This window comes from Astatotilapia calliptera, chromosome 10, assembly GCF_964374335.1.
Source record: "Astatotilapia calliptera chromosome 10, fAstCal68.1, whole genome shotgun sequence".
Lineage (NCBI taxonomy): Eukaryota > Metazoa > Chordata > Actinopteri > Cichliformes > Cichlidae > Astatotilapia > Astatotilapia calliptera.
This window is the reverse complement of record NC_137431.1, coordinates 29,916,956-29,933,851: the sequence shown is the minus strand read 5'-3', so window position 1 is coordinate 29,933,851 and position 16,896 is coordinate 29,916,956. Positions and strand designations below refer to the sequence as shown.

The following is a 16,896-nucleotide window of genomic DNA, read 5'->3' as shown; positions in this document are numbered from 1 at the left end:
AGACTCTTTGTTTTGCTGGCAGATGTATGTAGACTTGATGGACGTCCATCCCGTCCAGCAGTCCATCCCTGCAATCCCCGATGTGTCCTAGTCAGATACCAGAACCACCTCAGCTGGTTCCCTTTAATTGGAGGAGCTCCTCTAAGTGTACTGAGGCCACACTTCCTGCAAAGGAAACCCAGCTGTCGTTTCACCATAACAAACAGAAGCAAATAATCAGGATAATGCGTTTTGCTGTGACCACCTACAGCACCATCAGACATCTCCCACCTTCATCTTCTTTCTGCCCTCTCTGGACGTGATTAGATGCCAATCTATAATGCTTCAGGGAGCCATGTATTGAGAGCCATTATCCATGATGATCACGTCGAGTGGTCATACAGCAGCTAATTAGCGGGGGTCGCATACAAGGACCTGAAGCACCTTAAAGTACAAAAACTGCAACACTACCCTGCAGACTGAAGCTTCATCAGCTCAAACAGATACTCGGATACAAGAGACGAACCAGGGCTCGTTTTGCATTATGTCTTTATTGCAGATATTTTTTTCCCTCCATTTTTTCTTGTTTGTATACATGTCAAGACTGAGTTGAGCGACTGTACTGCAGTACTGTGAGCAGAATAATGCATGTGAATACAGGAGGCGGCAACCCGCAGGATCTTTTTTTCTTTAAAATCGAGACGAGTCCGATGACCTTGATTGTCACACTAAAAATGTTCTCATCCAGAGCCGTTGTTTTGTTTTTTGTTTCATCTCGGCAGCCGTTTACACCTGTCTGGACAGGAGAACTGAGGTCGTCGGGGAGCTATACACCTTGTCCCCGTGTCACACACGGCAACACAAACTGTAAAACATTTAAGAGAGCGAACCTAACGTGGCGTAGGTTCTGCACATCCGAAAATAAAAAATAAAATAAAAAGTTAAATCAGACTGTTGTGAGTGCTTCTTCTCATCAAATTGTTAAATATATCACGGTCAGATCAGAAGTAGTGTCAAATGTTTTTTTAAACATATTTTTGTCTAATTCTTTTTTAGATTTATTTACAACAGTAAATATTGCCTCTTCTCATCAATACGGAGTTTGCTACGAGAGGTGTCCATGTCGCTGAGCTAAACGTGAACGTTTTCAGCAGAAACACTTTGGCATTAGTTACCAATTTAAAAACAACAGAAGAAGAAGAAGAAGAATAATTGCCCTTTATGGGGAGATCGCACATCTTGCCAGCTAAATGCAGCGTCAGAACTAAAGTGCTTGTGAGACCTTTTATCCCCAGCGTAAGCTCTCATTCTCATGGAAACCGAATGAGGGGATATAGATGAGGCTTGATGAGAAAAAGAAGAGAATAGAATAAAACAAACAAACAAACGGACGGACGAACAAATAAACAGAAAGAACCTCCAGCTGATGGAGGTTTGATGGAGGGCTCAGTCAGTGGAGCCCTGCTGCTTTTTTCTTGTTTTTTTTAATCTGAGTCCAATCTCCTGTAACACGTGATGCAACCAAACAATTCTACTCCAACTGTGTCTCCTCTCAAAGAAGATTCAAGGCTTTTATTTAGCTCACTTTCCCTCCCTTCGCTCACTCCATGAGGTTTGGGTGGACGCTGACATGAATTTATTAACACAGAGATGTTGCAGGAAGTCCACCTGGGCACAGAGCAGAGGATTCAGGAGGGTTAACTCTCGATGGGTTAGCGGTGAGTGGAAGCGTGCGAAGCTCGGAGCTGAGGCCTAGCTGGCGCCGCTGCCGCTTCCTGGGGGTTTGAGGCAGTCCTCTGTCACGCCCTGAGAGGCCAGCTCAGACAGAACATTGTCCAAATAGTTGGGGTCAGGGTAGCCGTGGCCCGACAAGTTGGACATCATCTCGGTTTTGTGGTGGATGCCGTTCCACACCACTGTGTCGGGCTCTCCGGTGGTGCTGGACGTTCCCACGGTGAAGATGAGACGCCGCATCCACGCCACCTTCAGCAGCTCGAGGACCTTTACAGCAGAAACACAAGGAACGCTTGTGAGACACGGCTGGATTTGAAATTTATCATCTCATCATTTTCCAGCCTTTAAAATATAGATTTGTTACTTTTGTTTGTGTCACTGAATAGTTCACAGCTCAATTAAACAATTGTTCAATAACTTAAGACGAGTCTGGTTCTGTGAGAGGTTTCTTCCTGGTAAAAGGGAGTTTTTCCTTCCCACTGTTGCCATGTGCTTGCTCATGTGGTCTTTAAGTGATGACTTATGAACCCTGCTACCGGGTTTAAACTACTCTGCGTTTATTAAGGCCGTTAGGGGTTTTTTTTTTAACATGCTTTAATGCTTTGTATCTTGTTCTATTTAATCTGAACAAGCCCCTAAAAAAGAAAAAAAAAGAAAAATCAGTGATAACTGTCGGCCTCTCTCGGTTTTATTTAACATTATTCATCGGCAGCACGTTTGAAAGCTCAGATTTTAAAACCTTACGATGTAACTACAGCCCAGCTGTAATATTAATGACTAACCTCGTATTGTGGATGGATTATCTCAGTTGTTCTCCTGACTGAAGTTTGGTCCGTTTACAGCATCCTGCCATGCGATTGCATTTGTCCCTAACCATCGGGAACCCTCATGTTAACTTTTATTAAGTGGAAAAAAGTTAGCGTTCATCCTCCAGCTTCACTGTGTTTATGTTATGCTAACATCGCTGTGTTGCTAGCGATCACGTAGCACATCATTATGTACCAGCTAGTCCAACTTCAGTAACCCTACAAACGTCACTGCTGTTTAGTTTTTCTTCATTTATGTTGGAAGTGATAGCAGAGCTGTACGTTTTAATTTTTTCAGAAATCTGTCAGTCAGAACATGCTATATCGTGTTTAGGTGGAAACTAGCGAGCTAACTTCCTGCTAATTGTGTTAAATTTTATAGAATCTGTTTTTATGGATGGATTTTATTACAGATAAAATAATTTAGACAGTTTGTAACTCTCAGTAATGCTGCAGTGTTCCTTTGACTTTGGGACCTGAAGTGGAGTTTGGACCCTAATGACGTCAGACTTAAAGACCAGATGGGGCTTGTCTAATTGTTGGGGTTTTCTCCGTATTATTTTAGGGTCTCTAACTTTTACCTTCTTTCCATTCTTGTCTTATTTAATTATCTGCAAGCAAACTGGTCTCATTGCAGTCCAGACCTGAATCCATCCATGTATTTCATTATGGCATGAAAAACAAAATACATCATTGAGGTCATGAACTGTAGCAGAGAGCCTACATTATAAAAATACAATACGGCTGTGTCCCCAACGTGGGGATATTTTCATGATCTCACATCCATGCAGTGCAGGCAGCGCTCACCCGCCAGCGTCTGCTGCTGGAAATGAGTCTGCGGCGCGGCACAGATAAACTACAACTGGAATAATTTAATCCAATTTTCCATTAGTGAATTACATAAGAGATTATTTATAGACTCTAAAGAGTACGACTGTGGTTACCAGTGAAGACGGCATGAGGCACTGATGCACCATGAAAACAACACAGCCCTATAAATGAGCACAACATTAATGATAACAGCGCGCTGGAGTCCTCGTGGAGCACTACGCCGATGTTTGGGTAGATGACGTTCGCCTGTCGAGTTCCGGCAAGTTGATGTTCTTACCTTTCTGCCCTTGTCGTTGTCTGGCAGGAAACAGAAGCGAGGGAAGCCTCTACAGGTGTACGGCTGGCCTGGGTTGGGATGCTCGGGACCCTGGTGACAAGGACACAAAGTGACTGATGTTAAGTTATAAAGCTTAATACAACAGAGAGAGAGAGAGAGAGAGGTCACTCGGAACAGTCGGATAATCTAATCAAAGATTTTGCAGATTGTTAACAGTAAACCAACAGATCGATACAAACTGCATTTAAGTGCTTACAACTTCAGGCCGGCTGTGTATGTGGAGGTTATAAATAAATACATAAAAGTCAGATTTACAGACAGAAGAAATTGCGAACGAAATTGGGCTTTCTTTCCTAAAACGCTGTAATAAAAGGAGGAAGTAACTCTGAGCCGTTCACAGCAGCATGCAGGAAAAGGCTCTTTAGCAGCAAAGCCGAGCATCAGACTGTTAAACTACTTTAGAAAGCCCTGGCTAATGGTGAACAAGCTGTCGTCCAGGCAACAGTTTTTCTTCCAGTCATCCTCTAATTAGACGTCCAAATGTGCTGGCGCAGACACAGACAAACATACAAAAACACTCCTGAGTTCGAGATTCCCCTCATGCTTCTGCTCCTAGTATGAAACTGAGGAAAATTCGTCGAGATACAACAGAAAGATGGTCTTTCCTCCTTTTTCCCAGCTCTCGTGGAAGTTGTGATCATGGCCCACATTGAGGATGGTCTGACAATGGAGTTGTTGCAGGAGTTTTGACCTTTTTGTCTTGTTATTGTAACATTGTATAACATCAGTAACTGGTCTACTTCTAAAGTACAAGTTTCTATGATTCTGGTTCCTTTTAACTATTCCAGGAGCTTCTTTTCTCCAGGGACAGCAGACAAATCTGTGCTATCGATTTTGACACCCTGTCAAGTCTAGCAACAGCAGATTGTGTCCAGTATCTGAACAATCTGCCTGAACATGCTTTTTCGGCTGGTGAGGATCTGCTCTGATGTATGGCTTGGAGATGATGTAGCTAACAAAATAACAGGAGGTGGAGGTGGCAGAGTTGGAGATCAGGAGATTTTTGCTAGGAGACCAGAAGGGAGAGGATTAGGAGTGAGTACATCAGAGGGACAGCTCGGGCTGAGACACGTGGGACATGTGCAAATGGGGGACAGTGGATATGCTGAACAAAGGATGATGATTGAGGAGGAAAAGAGGAAGACCTCAGAGAAGATTCATGGATGTAGCGGAGGAGCACATGCAGAGGGTTGGGGTGGAGGGTGAGATGGAGGCAGAGAAGGAGCAGCTGAAAGAAAAAGAAGCACCAGCAGCAGTACCTGTATGCCGGGTGGTATGCTATAGATTATCTGGATGGTGCCGCAGTCTGGATGGCCTGGCAGCGACTGTGCGATGCTGTATATTTCCATCTTGCCTTTCGGCTGGGTGCCCGTCTTCTCGCCGTAGATTGTCTTACACGAGGGGCACTGCAAGCTGCCATCCTGAGGAGGAGGAAGCGAAGACACCAGAGAGCCACGTCAACCAAACCATCAGTAGAAACAAGCAGAAACACTCAACAACTTCCTCATGAGTGGATCATGATGCAAGAGCAAGTTTGAAGGAGCAATCAATGAGCAGTAAATGAGTCGGCTGGTCAATCGAGAGAAAATTAATCACCAATTATTCTGTTTGTGGCGGAAAAAAAAAAGTAAAAGTACAAAGATTGAACTTATAGATTTTGTTTCAGGGTATTATTCTCTGAAGTAGAAATTCATCCTAAATGCTATTCCACATATCTGCATTTGAAATGACCTGAAACAAACATGGCAGAGGCGCTAGTGCTGTAGCCAGGACCGGCTTCCTGGCCATCAGACTTACAGACTCTTACAGTCAGCATCTTTCCATCTTCGGCCTTAGTAGAATCAACACCAGTTGGGAAATTGTTTTGTTGGTGATGTTACAAATGTTGGTGATGCTGCTCTACTCCCCCAAACCGCTGTCACTACATGTCTGCGGCCACATGATGACAGATGTAGCTACCAACATGCCTAGTGATACAGAGAAATTAGTATGCCCATAAACTAGTGCCAAATCCATTAGAGGTTTTCACACTTAGCCGAGATAAAGCTGGGGCGAACAAATAAGGTAATCTATGGGTGTGGGTTGTTTTTTTTTTTTTACTTCCTCTGGCTTCCTGTGGGGTGGGGGGTTTAATTTATGCAACTTCTGACTGTACTGCTGTCTCTCTTGGGCAGGACACTTTTTTAAAGATGTTTTTAATCTCAGGTTTTTTTACTGGTTAAATAAAGATTAAATAAAAGTCCTCACACGGTTGTGGTGGTTTTCGTCCTTCAGATCTGAGGCTACACTGCTGATAAAAGTCTCTTACCTTCGTTCCATTGTTGTACATGGCCAGCATGCAGAGCATATGCAGGGTGTGCCCACATTTGATGAATTTTCCCACAGTGTCTGGCTGGATGCTCTGGCCTCCCTCCTCTGTGGATGGGGTCTCGTAGCCAGATGGGTTGGACAGTTGGTCCATGCAGATAATACAGTCCTGAAGGTACATGAGATATCTATGCTCAGAGCAAAATTACACAACACAAACTCACTTCACAGAAACTTATTTACCATTCGGCTCAACAATCACTATCGAACAAGACAGCTGAGATAAAACAATTTTTGTGCTGCATTCAGTTTTGAATTGTGGTTCTCTATTAAGTCCAAACTCAGTGTTTAGTTAAGCTTGAGCCGAGACAGCAGAAAGTCTTTTGGTCTAGGAGGACACGCAGAAACAGCTACAGGTGTCACAACACAGGATACGGTGGAGCTACAGGTGTCAGAATTAAAAATGCTAAAGTTTGATTTGGAGTAACCGAATTGGGAACATTAGAGAGACAGCTCAGGTTGAGCTTTGGAAAAAAAGTTAGAGAGACATGATTGAGATTGTTTGGACATGTGCACAGAGGAGGGATGGTGGGTATACTGGGCAAAGGATGGGAAGAAAAGAGGACAACCACAGATTTCTGGAGTGACAGAGAAGGATGCTGTGGTGTGATGATCCGCTGTAGCAGCCGCTAAAGGGAGGAGCGCTAAGGAGAAAACAAAGTCTGGGAATAATTCCCAACCAGATTATCTCTTATACTCTTCAAGTTAAAGACAATTTGCGTGGACATGTTATCAGACGTGGGGCTTGAACCAATGTGGTAAGAAGTGGTAAAGGGTTATTTACTCGAATTACATTTAAAGATGATGGAAATCCAGTAACAAAAAGACTGACGTTGAGTGTTTAACGGCTAATTGTGTAAAATATTTTTGACCTCAATACTGACCAAAAGAATCATTAATCCGATTCATGCAAGAATTGTTCATCAAAACAATAAATGAACTTTTCTTTCATTTCTAACAGATCTGGGAGTAGACGGGGGAAACACGGAAACATTTACCTCGTCTTGTACTCCAGCCACCACCTCCATGTAGCGCTGAATCACCTCCTCGGGTCTCTGAGTTGATGCTGAAAGAGGAACAAAAGGAGAAAATGCAAAGTCAATGAGCGATTGAGTCAAAACAGGCCAGTCCACAAGCATACAAGAAGCAGCAAGAAGAGAGATTCTGATGAGATGAAATGAAATGGTTTGTGTCACAATCTCAAAATACAATTTCAGTCAGACATTTCCCATGTTTAACTCCAGCTACCATTAAATTGTGTCCAATTTTGACCAACATCCTCCAATCAAGAACCAGCCGATGTAAATATGTGATGCAGAGGGAAGACGTGAATGCTTAGCAGAACAACGAGCATTAAATGTTGATTGGCAACATGAGACATTGAAACAGACACTGTCTGCATTTTTCTAACATATTCTCTCAAATGCACAAGCGTGAGTGTCAAGTCTGTTTAGGAAAGAAAACTCTGCGAGCTAACTAAACGCTCATCCTCATCGTTTTACGTTTATTGCGTAAGACAGCTCCATTTAAATACAGATTTTTAAAGATCGAATAATTCTTCCCAGCTGAGAAACACAAAAAACATTAACTTCACTGACCCGTTTCCAGACTCACTGTGCTTCTAATCGCTGACACGTGACCTGTTTATTTTAACAAGCGGCTGTGACAACATAGAGAAACAAAGAACGGCAGCAATAATGTGAAAGTGACAGGTAACATATTAGCCGAGTGACACCAAACTACAGAAAATGAGCAAAGCCCATTTAACACACACCGAATCAACCTCCAGCAGCTTTTTCTTTCAAATGTCGTTTTGCATGAGAAGCTGGAACGGTACCAACATTTTGTCCTGATGTCATAAGCACCTAAACACCCCTAAACGACGACCTGCTGCTGTAATAAATATGTTACAAATGAAAACAAACGCCACCATAAGCCGAGAGAGTGGCTCCACTCTGAGCTGCTTGGCAAGATATTCCTCTTATCTGCACTTACTGCCCCCCACAGACTATTTACTCAGGTTTTTCTTCCTGTAGTTTATCACCCATATCTATACACTTGTATTTAGAATTGAAACATTCTGCCAGAGAGCATCTTTTTGCCGCATTTAGCCAACTTAAGGCAGACTTAAGAAGGAAGTTAAAGCTAATGAGGTGCAGGAGTTGAAGAGCCTGAATGACACTGGAGGGGGAAACAGCAGAAAAGCCTGTGATAGTTGAATCAAAGCCAACACAGATAGTCAGTACACTTGCGTGAAAGTGAGTCAATGCAGGATTTAATGTTCCTCAAGCGTGTGGTGCTTGAGGATGAAAAGCAGATCACAGGACGACGATGATGTTGATGAGAGGAAAAAAAAAAGAAAAAAAGGTAGATTTGAGGACTGATGGTGTGGTAGCTACCTCTCCTGTGCTGCCTCTTTGCTCTCCTAACTGAACTGCTGGTGCTGGTGCTGCTGCTGCTGTGGGGCTTGATGGGCCTGCTGGCTGGGGGAAGGAGAGGAGGAGGAGGAGGAAGAGAGAAAGGAGCAGGCTGCTGATGCTGTGGCGGCGGATGCTGCTGCTGCTGCTGAGGGAGAGGGGCAGAGGTGAAGTGCACGCCGAGTCCCACTGCTGACATCAAAATGGAGGCCATGCCTGGAAGTGGAGGGGGGTAGGGTGGGGGTTGGTTTAGGTTGAGGCGGGATGGGACAAGGCAGAGTGGGGCAGGTGAGCAAGGCAGGAGGCAAGTGGAGATATGCAGGAGGCAGAAGGGAACAAATCAAGAGGTAGCAGCAGCTGACGCGCCCACATCGAGCCTTCTCCATACACACTTACAAAAAACATCACACTCAGACGGCAGAGATTTTCAAATTAAACCCATACTGTTCATGTTCAACAAATTAATCTGGTTTACTGTGGCTGTCCCTCGTCTTAAATCCACTGTGCTGATTGCGAACACGGCTAATGTTGCTGCAGTGGTGACATAAATCTCATCAGCTAAGGGCAAAACACAGGGCGTCCTGGTGCTAGCAAAAGATTCACTGGGAATCGACTGTGCCCACAAGCTCCAAGTCTGACCAGTCGGGCCACAGGGAATGATTTACAAGAGCGCAATAACCCTCTGCAATGTGGAGTAAAAGCTTCAATTTTACGATTAAGTGCGGTACCGTTTAAGGACAGGTAAAAATAGAACTTCCATTCTCTTACAAATGAAGAAGTCAAACTCAAAAGAAACAAAAGTAAAACACTCGGTTGAGTGCAGTCAACCGTTTTGGCAGGTACAGCCTGACTTGGGCTAACTATTAGCAAAACATGGGCCTCCAGTTGTGCTACAAAACTGCTGCTGCTCAGGAGTTTTCTGGTCACTGAGTCTCTTTATTCTGATACTGATTAACAAGAATATTTAACACAGTTCAACTAAGACCTGAAGATGTTGGTTGCTGAGGACACGATGAAGGCTACTGCACGCTCATGCATTTGCACACCCTGTTTTAGCCACTTTACTCTAAATGAGACCAAAACACAAAAAATCAACATCATGACCCAACTAGCCTTCAAACTAGTGACTGAGATTACAAACTCATCACAAAAGTGTTTAGTAAGGTCACAGATCCAGTGAGTGGTGGGTTAGTTTTACCATAGACATCTATAGACTACAGTTGTTTTTCCAAACAGAAGAGTCGCCCCCTCCTGTTCACTAGAACGAACAGATGTTAACTTAACTTTGGGCATCTTTTAAATGCAGCCTACAGCTCTGCTCAAAATTCCATATTTTATAAATGTATTTACATTTTTTTTTTTAATTGGCCAGTTTTTCCTTCAAGGTTGTCTCCTTGGGCACCTCTGAATCACTTCCAGCCCACTGGAAGTCCTGTTTTTACCACTTTTAATGGGCGTATATGCAATTTCACCACGCAAGTCAAACTTATCTCTGCTCAGTAGCATCCTTGGTGATCAGAGCTGCATCTCCAAGATTGACTGTCAATGCAGATAGAGGCTGGCATGATTTTTGAGGAATATGGATTGTCACCAAGTCATTAAAGACAAAAAAAATCAAATCGTTTATGGATGGTAGGATGACTGCTGTGAAATAACAAAAATGGAAGACGACACCAAGCATCAGACTGATAAAACATGAGGTAATGAGATTAGATGCCACTGAAGATGATTACAGCCGCCAACAAGTCTTAAACATTACTCCACTACATAATTAAAAGAAAAGAAACTTGCCACTGGTAAAGCTAGCATGTCACAACTCATAATTAAGCGTTCATCTTTGAAGAACAGTTCACTGGTTCCCCGTGAAAATCCAGTAGTATTGTTTTTATATTCTGGCTGTACTTTAATATCCCGAGAAATCTGAAGGACAAAATTAACTGCAAACTATCCAAACTGTAGCCCCTAGATGCTAACACCTGACCCACAGAAAACAGGATCTTTCACTCCCACAAAAAAAAAAGGTTATTTGAAATCCAAAGGTTCCAAAATCAGGTGTGCAGGAAGAGGTGCAGCGCTGCTCCAGGAGACAATCTTGAAGCAGAGACTGATGCCTTTACAGCTTGTTCAATCTTCTAGCTCCCCTGTTTTCCAGTATGAAAATGGCAGGCTAGTGAAAACCAAAGCAACGTTCATGCAAACAGTTGCATGTGTTGGTCATTTGATGTAAAGATAATTTAATTTACTTTAAGCGTGTGTCTGCACCAGTCTGTAACAAAGCTAACGTGGGAATGAGTTCGAGTCAATCTCAAACCAGGAAATTAATACATTTGTTTATTTTATATTCTTGACAAAACTGTACAAACTACAGTTCTTATTCCTATGACTATTCATTCCTGAACAAAGACCATTAAAGCTGTACATTTGGAGGAGAAACTGTAAGAGTGACCCTCCATTTGAAACTATTTCCTCGGGTCTCAGTTCAGCATTTTCACTAATGAGGTTCTGGTCCACTTGCTTCTTCCGGGCTGATTGTATTGATTCAGTTTGTCATAGCACACAACCTGACTCATAATTTTTAGGAGTGAGCAGCAGAGAACAAAATAATGCATTGCTTTTCATTTCTGCCATTTTATGACAATTACAACCTGCTGATGTACTACATCAAACTGCACTCAGATTTTACCACCTCAGGAAAATCAATGTGCTAAAAATATGTGACAATGAGTCATTCATAAGTGGGAAATAAGGTGTGAAACACTATGCTCAAAGTTTTATTTATAACATATTTAATAATGAGAAAAAAAGAGAGCACACCACCTGGATTAGACAGGACTTCACAAGTGTTAATAAGCCTTTGGCTGCAAACAGTCTTTCGATACCTTCCAATTACATCAAACAAATATGATGGTGTCACCACTTCTTATGCTTATCTGCTTGTTATGCTGGAACCAAAGGCACCAACCACAAACACAGCTACTCAAATCAGCCGAGGTGAGTCCGAGGTGGCAGCTAGCGGCTGTTGGCATGACAGTGTGGCTGTGACCCTTAATTAAAAACAGGTGATTGAGAAAGAAAAGGCTATCCTTTACAGTTGTTATAAAGAATGAAATCAGAGACAGAGACCAAAGTAGCTCATTATAACTGGGCTATAAATCATTGGAAGTCTATGGAGGTTGACTCGGTTTTGTAGAGCCCCAAGTAGCCATTAGTAAATAGAGTAAATTATTACACATAACAAATGTTAGGAATATCTGTTTATGTTTAATGTGCCTGGGGAAAAAAAGGCAGATATATCAGATTCTTAAATCAAGAAATATCGGCATTGCTTTTGGTCTCAAACATCCCTTATCAGTTGGACTGTCGTACAGTTAAATCGAGTTAGTATTCTGGAGTCAATCAAATTTTCACTTTAGGATTTTTGTAGTCTGAAAATGTATGGTCATAACAATATTACTCCACCATCTATATAAAATGTGGCAAAGACCAGCAGTCAAATTTAGAAATTGCTTTGAAATACTGGCCTTTTAATTAAGCTAAGACATGAAGCATGCAGATATGTTGTCAAACATAGCAGGATTCTGCATTTTCATTTTTAGGAAAATACTACAGAAATTATGAAAAAAAAAATAATTATACGTGGTGATCCTGAGATTGCTTGAAACATTAAGTCAGAGATTCACCACATTTCTTCTTTCAGCTGCTCCCTCCATCCCACCCCATCCCTAGTATCCTCCTCTGTCACACTGACCTTTCGCATGTCTGCCTTCACTACAAGCTTACCTCAAATGAAACACATTGGGCCCTGTCAAAGTCAAGCAGGGTCTCTACACATGCAAGCAGAAGAGTGTGTGTTGCCTTAGTTAACAGACGTTTTTCTGTCCTTTCTGGCCATTTTAAAATGAATTTTTAAGCTTGAATAGTAGTGTGTTCTTATCACGGTGCTGGCGATTTTCCTTTTGGCAGAAATCCAAAACCTCTTTGCTGTGCACCAAAGTTGTATGTGCAAGAAAAACCCTGCAATTGCGCATCCAACTATTATGTTGTTAGAGACTTAAGAGATCAATCAAAAACCAGAGCTGGGTGGGGTTGTGGGGGTCCACAGCTGTCTTATAGGATCAAGTCTGAATGCTGAAGTTAATCATGCTTTTGCATGGAGAGCCAAATGTTCTGCACAGCATGAGGAAACTTGTGTGAGCTCACACTCACACACAAAATAGGGCTGTTTCAGAAGCTGTTTTTAGGTACACTGCTATGACAAATGGGATGGTATCAGTTAAGCCTCTCACTGATGTTTGCTTAACATTTAGGGTGCGCACATTTTTATTTTTACCTCCCTCCTTCAGGCTTTTCCTGGCACATTTTTCCTAAACAGACGGACACTCACAGGGAAAACAAATGCAGTGGAGTGGCATCTAAAATACTAACAGTCTACTGAATAAAACCTGAAACTGACTGAGAGGTGTACTGAAGGATAGACAGAGCAGGGGTTACGCTGAGGATGGATGGTCAGTGACCCATTTACCTGCTAGGGCAGAGCTCACGCTGGTGGATCCATTCAGCTGCACAGAGATGGAAGGAACACTGGAGGGCAGGAAACAGAGACGGTGACATTCAGTCAACATAAAAATAAAGCAACAATGAACCAGACAGGAAGAACAAAACAAGAACTAAGAACCTTTTTAGTTTTCAATGCAATCAGAGAAAAGGAAAAGCTTTGGCACTAGATCCAGAAGCAAGAAAATTAGACCTGTCAGGGAGTAACTGCATAAGGCTTATTTACCTTTACTGACTGTCTCCAGCTCAGTGAATGACTAATTATCCATGTCTAAGACTGATTAACAACAACTCAGCAGTGACTGCATGTGCACAGAGCAACCAGGGAGCGTGACTCTGCAGTCAATACACAGATGGATATGTGCCCAATGAATGTGTTTACTTTGCAACAGGAGAAAAAGAAGCAGCTGTCAGTCCTCGAGTATGATGGAGCGCTAAACTAAATCCAGTTAAAGGGCTGCAAAAAGGCAACACTGACTCAGTGCTGAGGTGGTACTGGTCCATTTCTGTAGCCAAAGAGCTCTGTGCACTACAGTCTGAACAACATATTGCTTGAATGAATATGGGCTATGACAGCATGTCCGCAACTGTAAAAATAAAGATAGTAATACAATTGTTCATTAAGTTAAACATAAGAGTACAGTGACTGACCTTAAACTTATAAATACAATTCAAATGAAAAACAAAATAAAGGAATTGAAATAGAGGTGAGGATGATGGTGGTTCCAGACTAACGGATGTTTTTGACCATGCAGTTCATGTTACAAGGGCACCCGCCAGGAAATTTGCTGGCACAGATGGGGCGAAGCGAGCCCCAGGCGGCACAGTGACCCAGGAGAGCCACACAGTGAGCAACAGAGAGCTGAAGCCGGCTGCCAAAGAGGGAGAACACCACAGGCAGCCGTGCCCCAAAAGGGTGGAGTTACTCAATGGACAGGAAGCTTGCAACATTTTTTTCAGTCATAAAAAACTTGGCAATTAAAGTACTTGAAAAGGAGTATTATGATGTACTATTACACAATAATAATTATTTTTTCCATGCATGGGTGCGCCTCCTTTAGCATCCACACCCAGGAGTTAAAAAAATTGAATTAAATACATGGCAACAATTTCTCTTTTTAAAGCATACACCTCAATGAGAAATGTGAAAGTGTGGGCTTTAGTGAATGTAAACATTCACCGCAAAGATTTAGACAATTCTTTTGTCTACTGAGCAACCATGTTTTTAATACACTAGTTTTAATTTCTAGTGGCTAAAACTCAGCGTGCAAAAAACATTAAAGCCCAGAGAAGCTGCAAGTAAGCTTTCTCTGCTAGCTGGAACAAAAGGAAGGGAGGTCAGTGATGACACAGACAAGAGTCACAGGAAGTGAGCCAAAGCAAACATACCAATGAAGTACTGGAGCTACAGATCTGTTTTTTTTTCTGCCTTTCCTGTTTTACAAGAAAGGTCAACACTGACAGAGGCAGGAAAGACAAAGAGGAAGAGGAGGAAAGCAGATAGAGGACCTTGTAACATGAACCCTGCACATCTATCCAAATCACACAATCTAGGATAGGTATCAGATACCAACCTTAACCCATTGGCACTGGTAGAGTTGGTCAGAGGTGCAGAAAGTTGACTGCCAGATGTCGGTGGAGCCCAGGGGCTGCCCCAGGACATGCCACCAACTGAGAGAGGTCTCCTGGGGTACGGGGAGTAGACAGAAGTAGGATGAGCCGCCACAGCCCTTCCTGTGCCTTGAAGACTAGGCCGGTTCAGACTCCCTGACGAGAAGGAATGTCGCGAACGGCTCGGCATGGGTCCGGTGCTGCTGTGGCTTAAACACTGCTGGCAGGAGCAGGCGGGGCCCGAGGGGATAGCTGGGGGTCCGGAAGAAGCCAGCGGGTAGGGGAGGTTGCATTGGCGTCGCACCTGGCGTCTGAAACCCGTCGATTTGTTAACCTGCGCCAGAGATGTGAGATCCACTATATAATTGTATCCATGGGGGCCCAGATCTGCTGTGCCTTGGCGAGCCTGATAGCTGTGCTCCAAAAGGATAGAGGTTCGCGTCTCATATGGGGTCCATCCTCCTTCATCGTTGGCCCATTCCCAGTAAACACCACTACCAAGGCCGGAGGACTGGGCAAACAGAGACCGGCGTACTGACCGGGTCTTACCTGAAAAGAAAAGAGGCACATTGATTTTTAGTGAATAAACGGAATTAAAACTGCAACGTTGTGTGTGTGTGTTATGTTTTTAAGACATAAACGAAAAGCCCCTTGTTCATTCACTTGTATGCCAGAACTAATGACACATTACATACATGGCTATGACTTAATTTTAAACACACATACAGACACACAAAATTATGACAGTTTAAGACACACCAAGCATCTTTAGATGTTAATCTCACAATGTTGTGACGTATTTCATGATTTGTAGCTAGGTTCACGTAAAAATGTCGCTAAAGAACTGTAACTTTATGGATACTTCTCAGCTTATATGAATCATAACAACAGCGCCCTGCAAGCTAATGCTAGCCGGCTAACGTTACAGCCAACCGGGCCTGTGAGGTTTGAGGCAAAACTGTTAACGAGGAATAAACGTTAAGGTCATGCCATGACGTGTTAGATATGTTTACCTGTGTCCTGTCGAAACTGCTTCAAGCTTGGTATGTCAATGAGGTAAGGCGACAGGCTGGGGTCTGATTGTCCGAGACAGATGCTCGTAGAGCCGGGTGCTCCTCCTCTGTGGCCCCGCGGTGACAGACAACGCTCGATGTAGGCGCTCACCTGGCCGCTGTAAGGCCGCCAGTAACCCTGGTCATCCTGCCATTCCCACACCGCTATCATGGGCTGAGACTGCCCGACAGATCCAGAGGGTGTAGCTGACACAGGAGGCCCGTTTCTAGACCCGTTTACCCTGGCACAGGACCCAGACACAATTGCCATTTTCGCCAAAACTAGCCCGAAGCTAACAACAACTCGTTCTGGTTAGCTAGTCAACCGTTTGTGGCTGCGACGAAGACAAAGTGTGCTAGCTGGGCTAGCTTGGCTCGTTAAAAAATTCCATTGTGAATGTGTTAACGCGCCTTTGAGGAAGCTATGAGGTAGGTATCAGTTGGTAAACACTCCAGATAAACACATAAGTACATGTTTGCGAAGCTAATACATTCACACGGTTTAGCAGTACATGGTTAACGTTAGCTTTGTTGCGGCGTTGCCAGGAATCCGTCCTTCTTCTGCCGCTGCGTTCAGGGACCGTCGGTAATATCACAACTCAGCTCGTCTCAATCTGAAACAGAAAACGTACAGAAACCGTAGGTTTCCCTTTCTGAAAGCTATATTTATTTTAGACCACAGTGACACAGACTATGACTGTATTTAATATCCTTTTTTGTTGTGATTTTTTTGTTGTGATTAATTCTTTCGGTTAAGTATTAGATTCATTTTTTTATTTATAATGTAAAGGGTGGAATATGTCAGCGGCAAGATTTAGGGCAAAAATACAATACAGCGATAGAAATACTTGACACAGAGACAAGCGGACATTCCAGTATCAATAGACACAGGCACCAATGCCCCATCACAAAATTTATATTTTATACTAAGAATTTAGTAAGTAAGTAATTATTGCTTCACTTAATTTTTTTTCTAAAGTCTAGGCTTTTATTTTAACTCAACTTTTTCCCCCTCTCACACCTAATTTCAGTTTTTAATTTGGTTTAACTATAATAACCGTATTATAATAATATCCACTATTTGTAACAAGGGGCCCATATGTGTGTAAGTGAAATCTCATCAAATACATCTAATGTCTTTTTGTGAAATGAAATTGTGATTAAAATGTTTCCGGGTGAAATCTGGAGCCGCAAAGATCTGGGATTTT

The 16,896-nt window shown here is 42.9% G+C and overlaps 1 protein-coding gene across 2 annotated transcripts; it reads right to left on the bottom strand.

The window, feature by feature from the left end:
* Positions 1 to 511: 511 nt before the first annotated feature.
* dtx2 (deltex 2, E3 ubiquitin ligase) lies at positions 512 to 16,274 on the bottom strand. 2 transcript variants are annotated; one of them, XM_026181984.2, is made up of 9 exons: positions 15,650 to 16,273; positions 14,600 to 15,185; positions 12,994 to 13,052; positions 8,454 to 8,687; positions 7,053 to 7,120; positions 5,996 to 6,163; positions 4,947 to 5,108; positions 3,628 to 3,717; positions 512 to 1,980 (listed from the first exon to the last, which is right to left on the bottom strand). In XM_026181984.2, exons 1-9 carry the CDS (start codon positions 15,957 to 15,959, stop codon positions 1,732 to 1,734), a joined length of 1,926 nt encoding a protein of 641 aa, XP_026037769.2. In that variant the 5' UTR covers positions 15,960 to 16,273; the 3' UTR covers positions 512 to 1,731. The 2 variants fall into 2 exon arrangements, with proteins under 2 accessions (XP_026037769.2, XP_026037770.2); XM_026181985.2 differs by lacking the exon at positions 8,454 to 8,687 and having other exon boundaries at positions 15,650 to 16,274.
* Positions 16,275 to 16,896: the final 622 nt, after the last annotated feature.

Bases quoted from the DNA above. Each gene is read 5' to 3' on its own strand.
- dtx2 (XM_026181984.2), bottom strand. From the start codon at position 15,959: ATGGCAATTGTGTCTGGGTCCTGTGCCAGGGTAAACGGGTCTAGAAAC. The intron at 13,053-14,599 runs GTTGGTATCTGA...CCTGCCCTCCAG, and splicing joins ACCAGTGCCAATGGGTTAAG to TGTTCCTTCCATCTCTGTGC. The intron at 3,718-4,946 runs GTACTGCTGCTG...CCTTGTCACCAG, and splicing joins GCATACCACCCGGCATACAG to GGTCCCGAGCATCCCAACCC.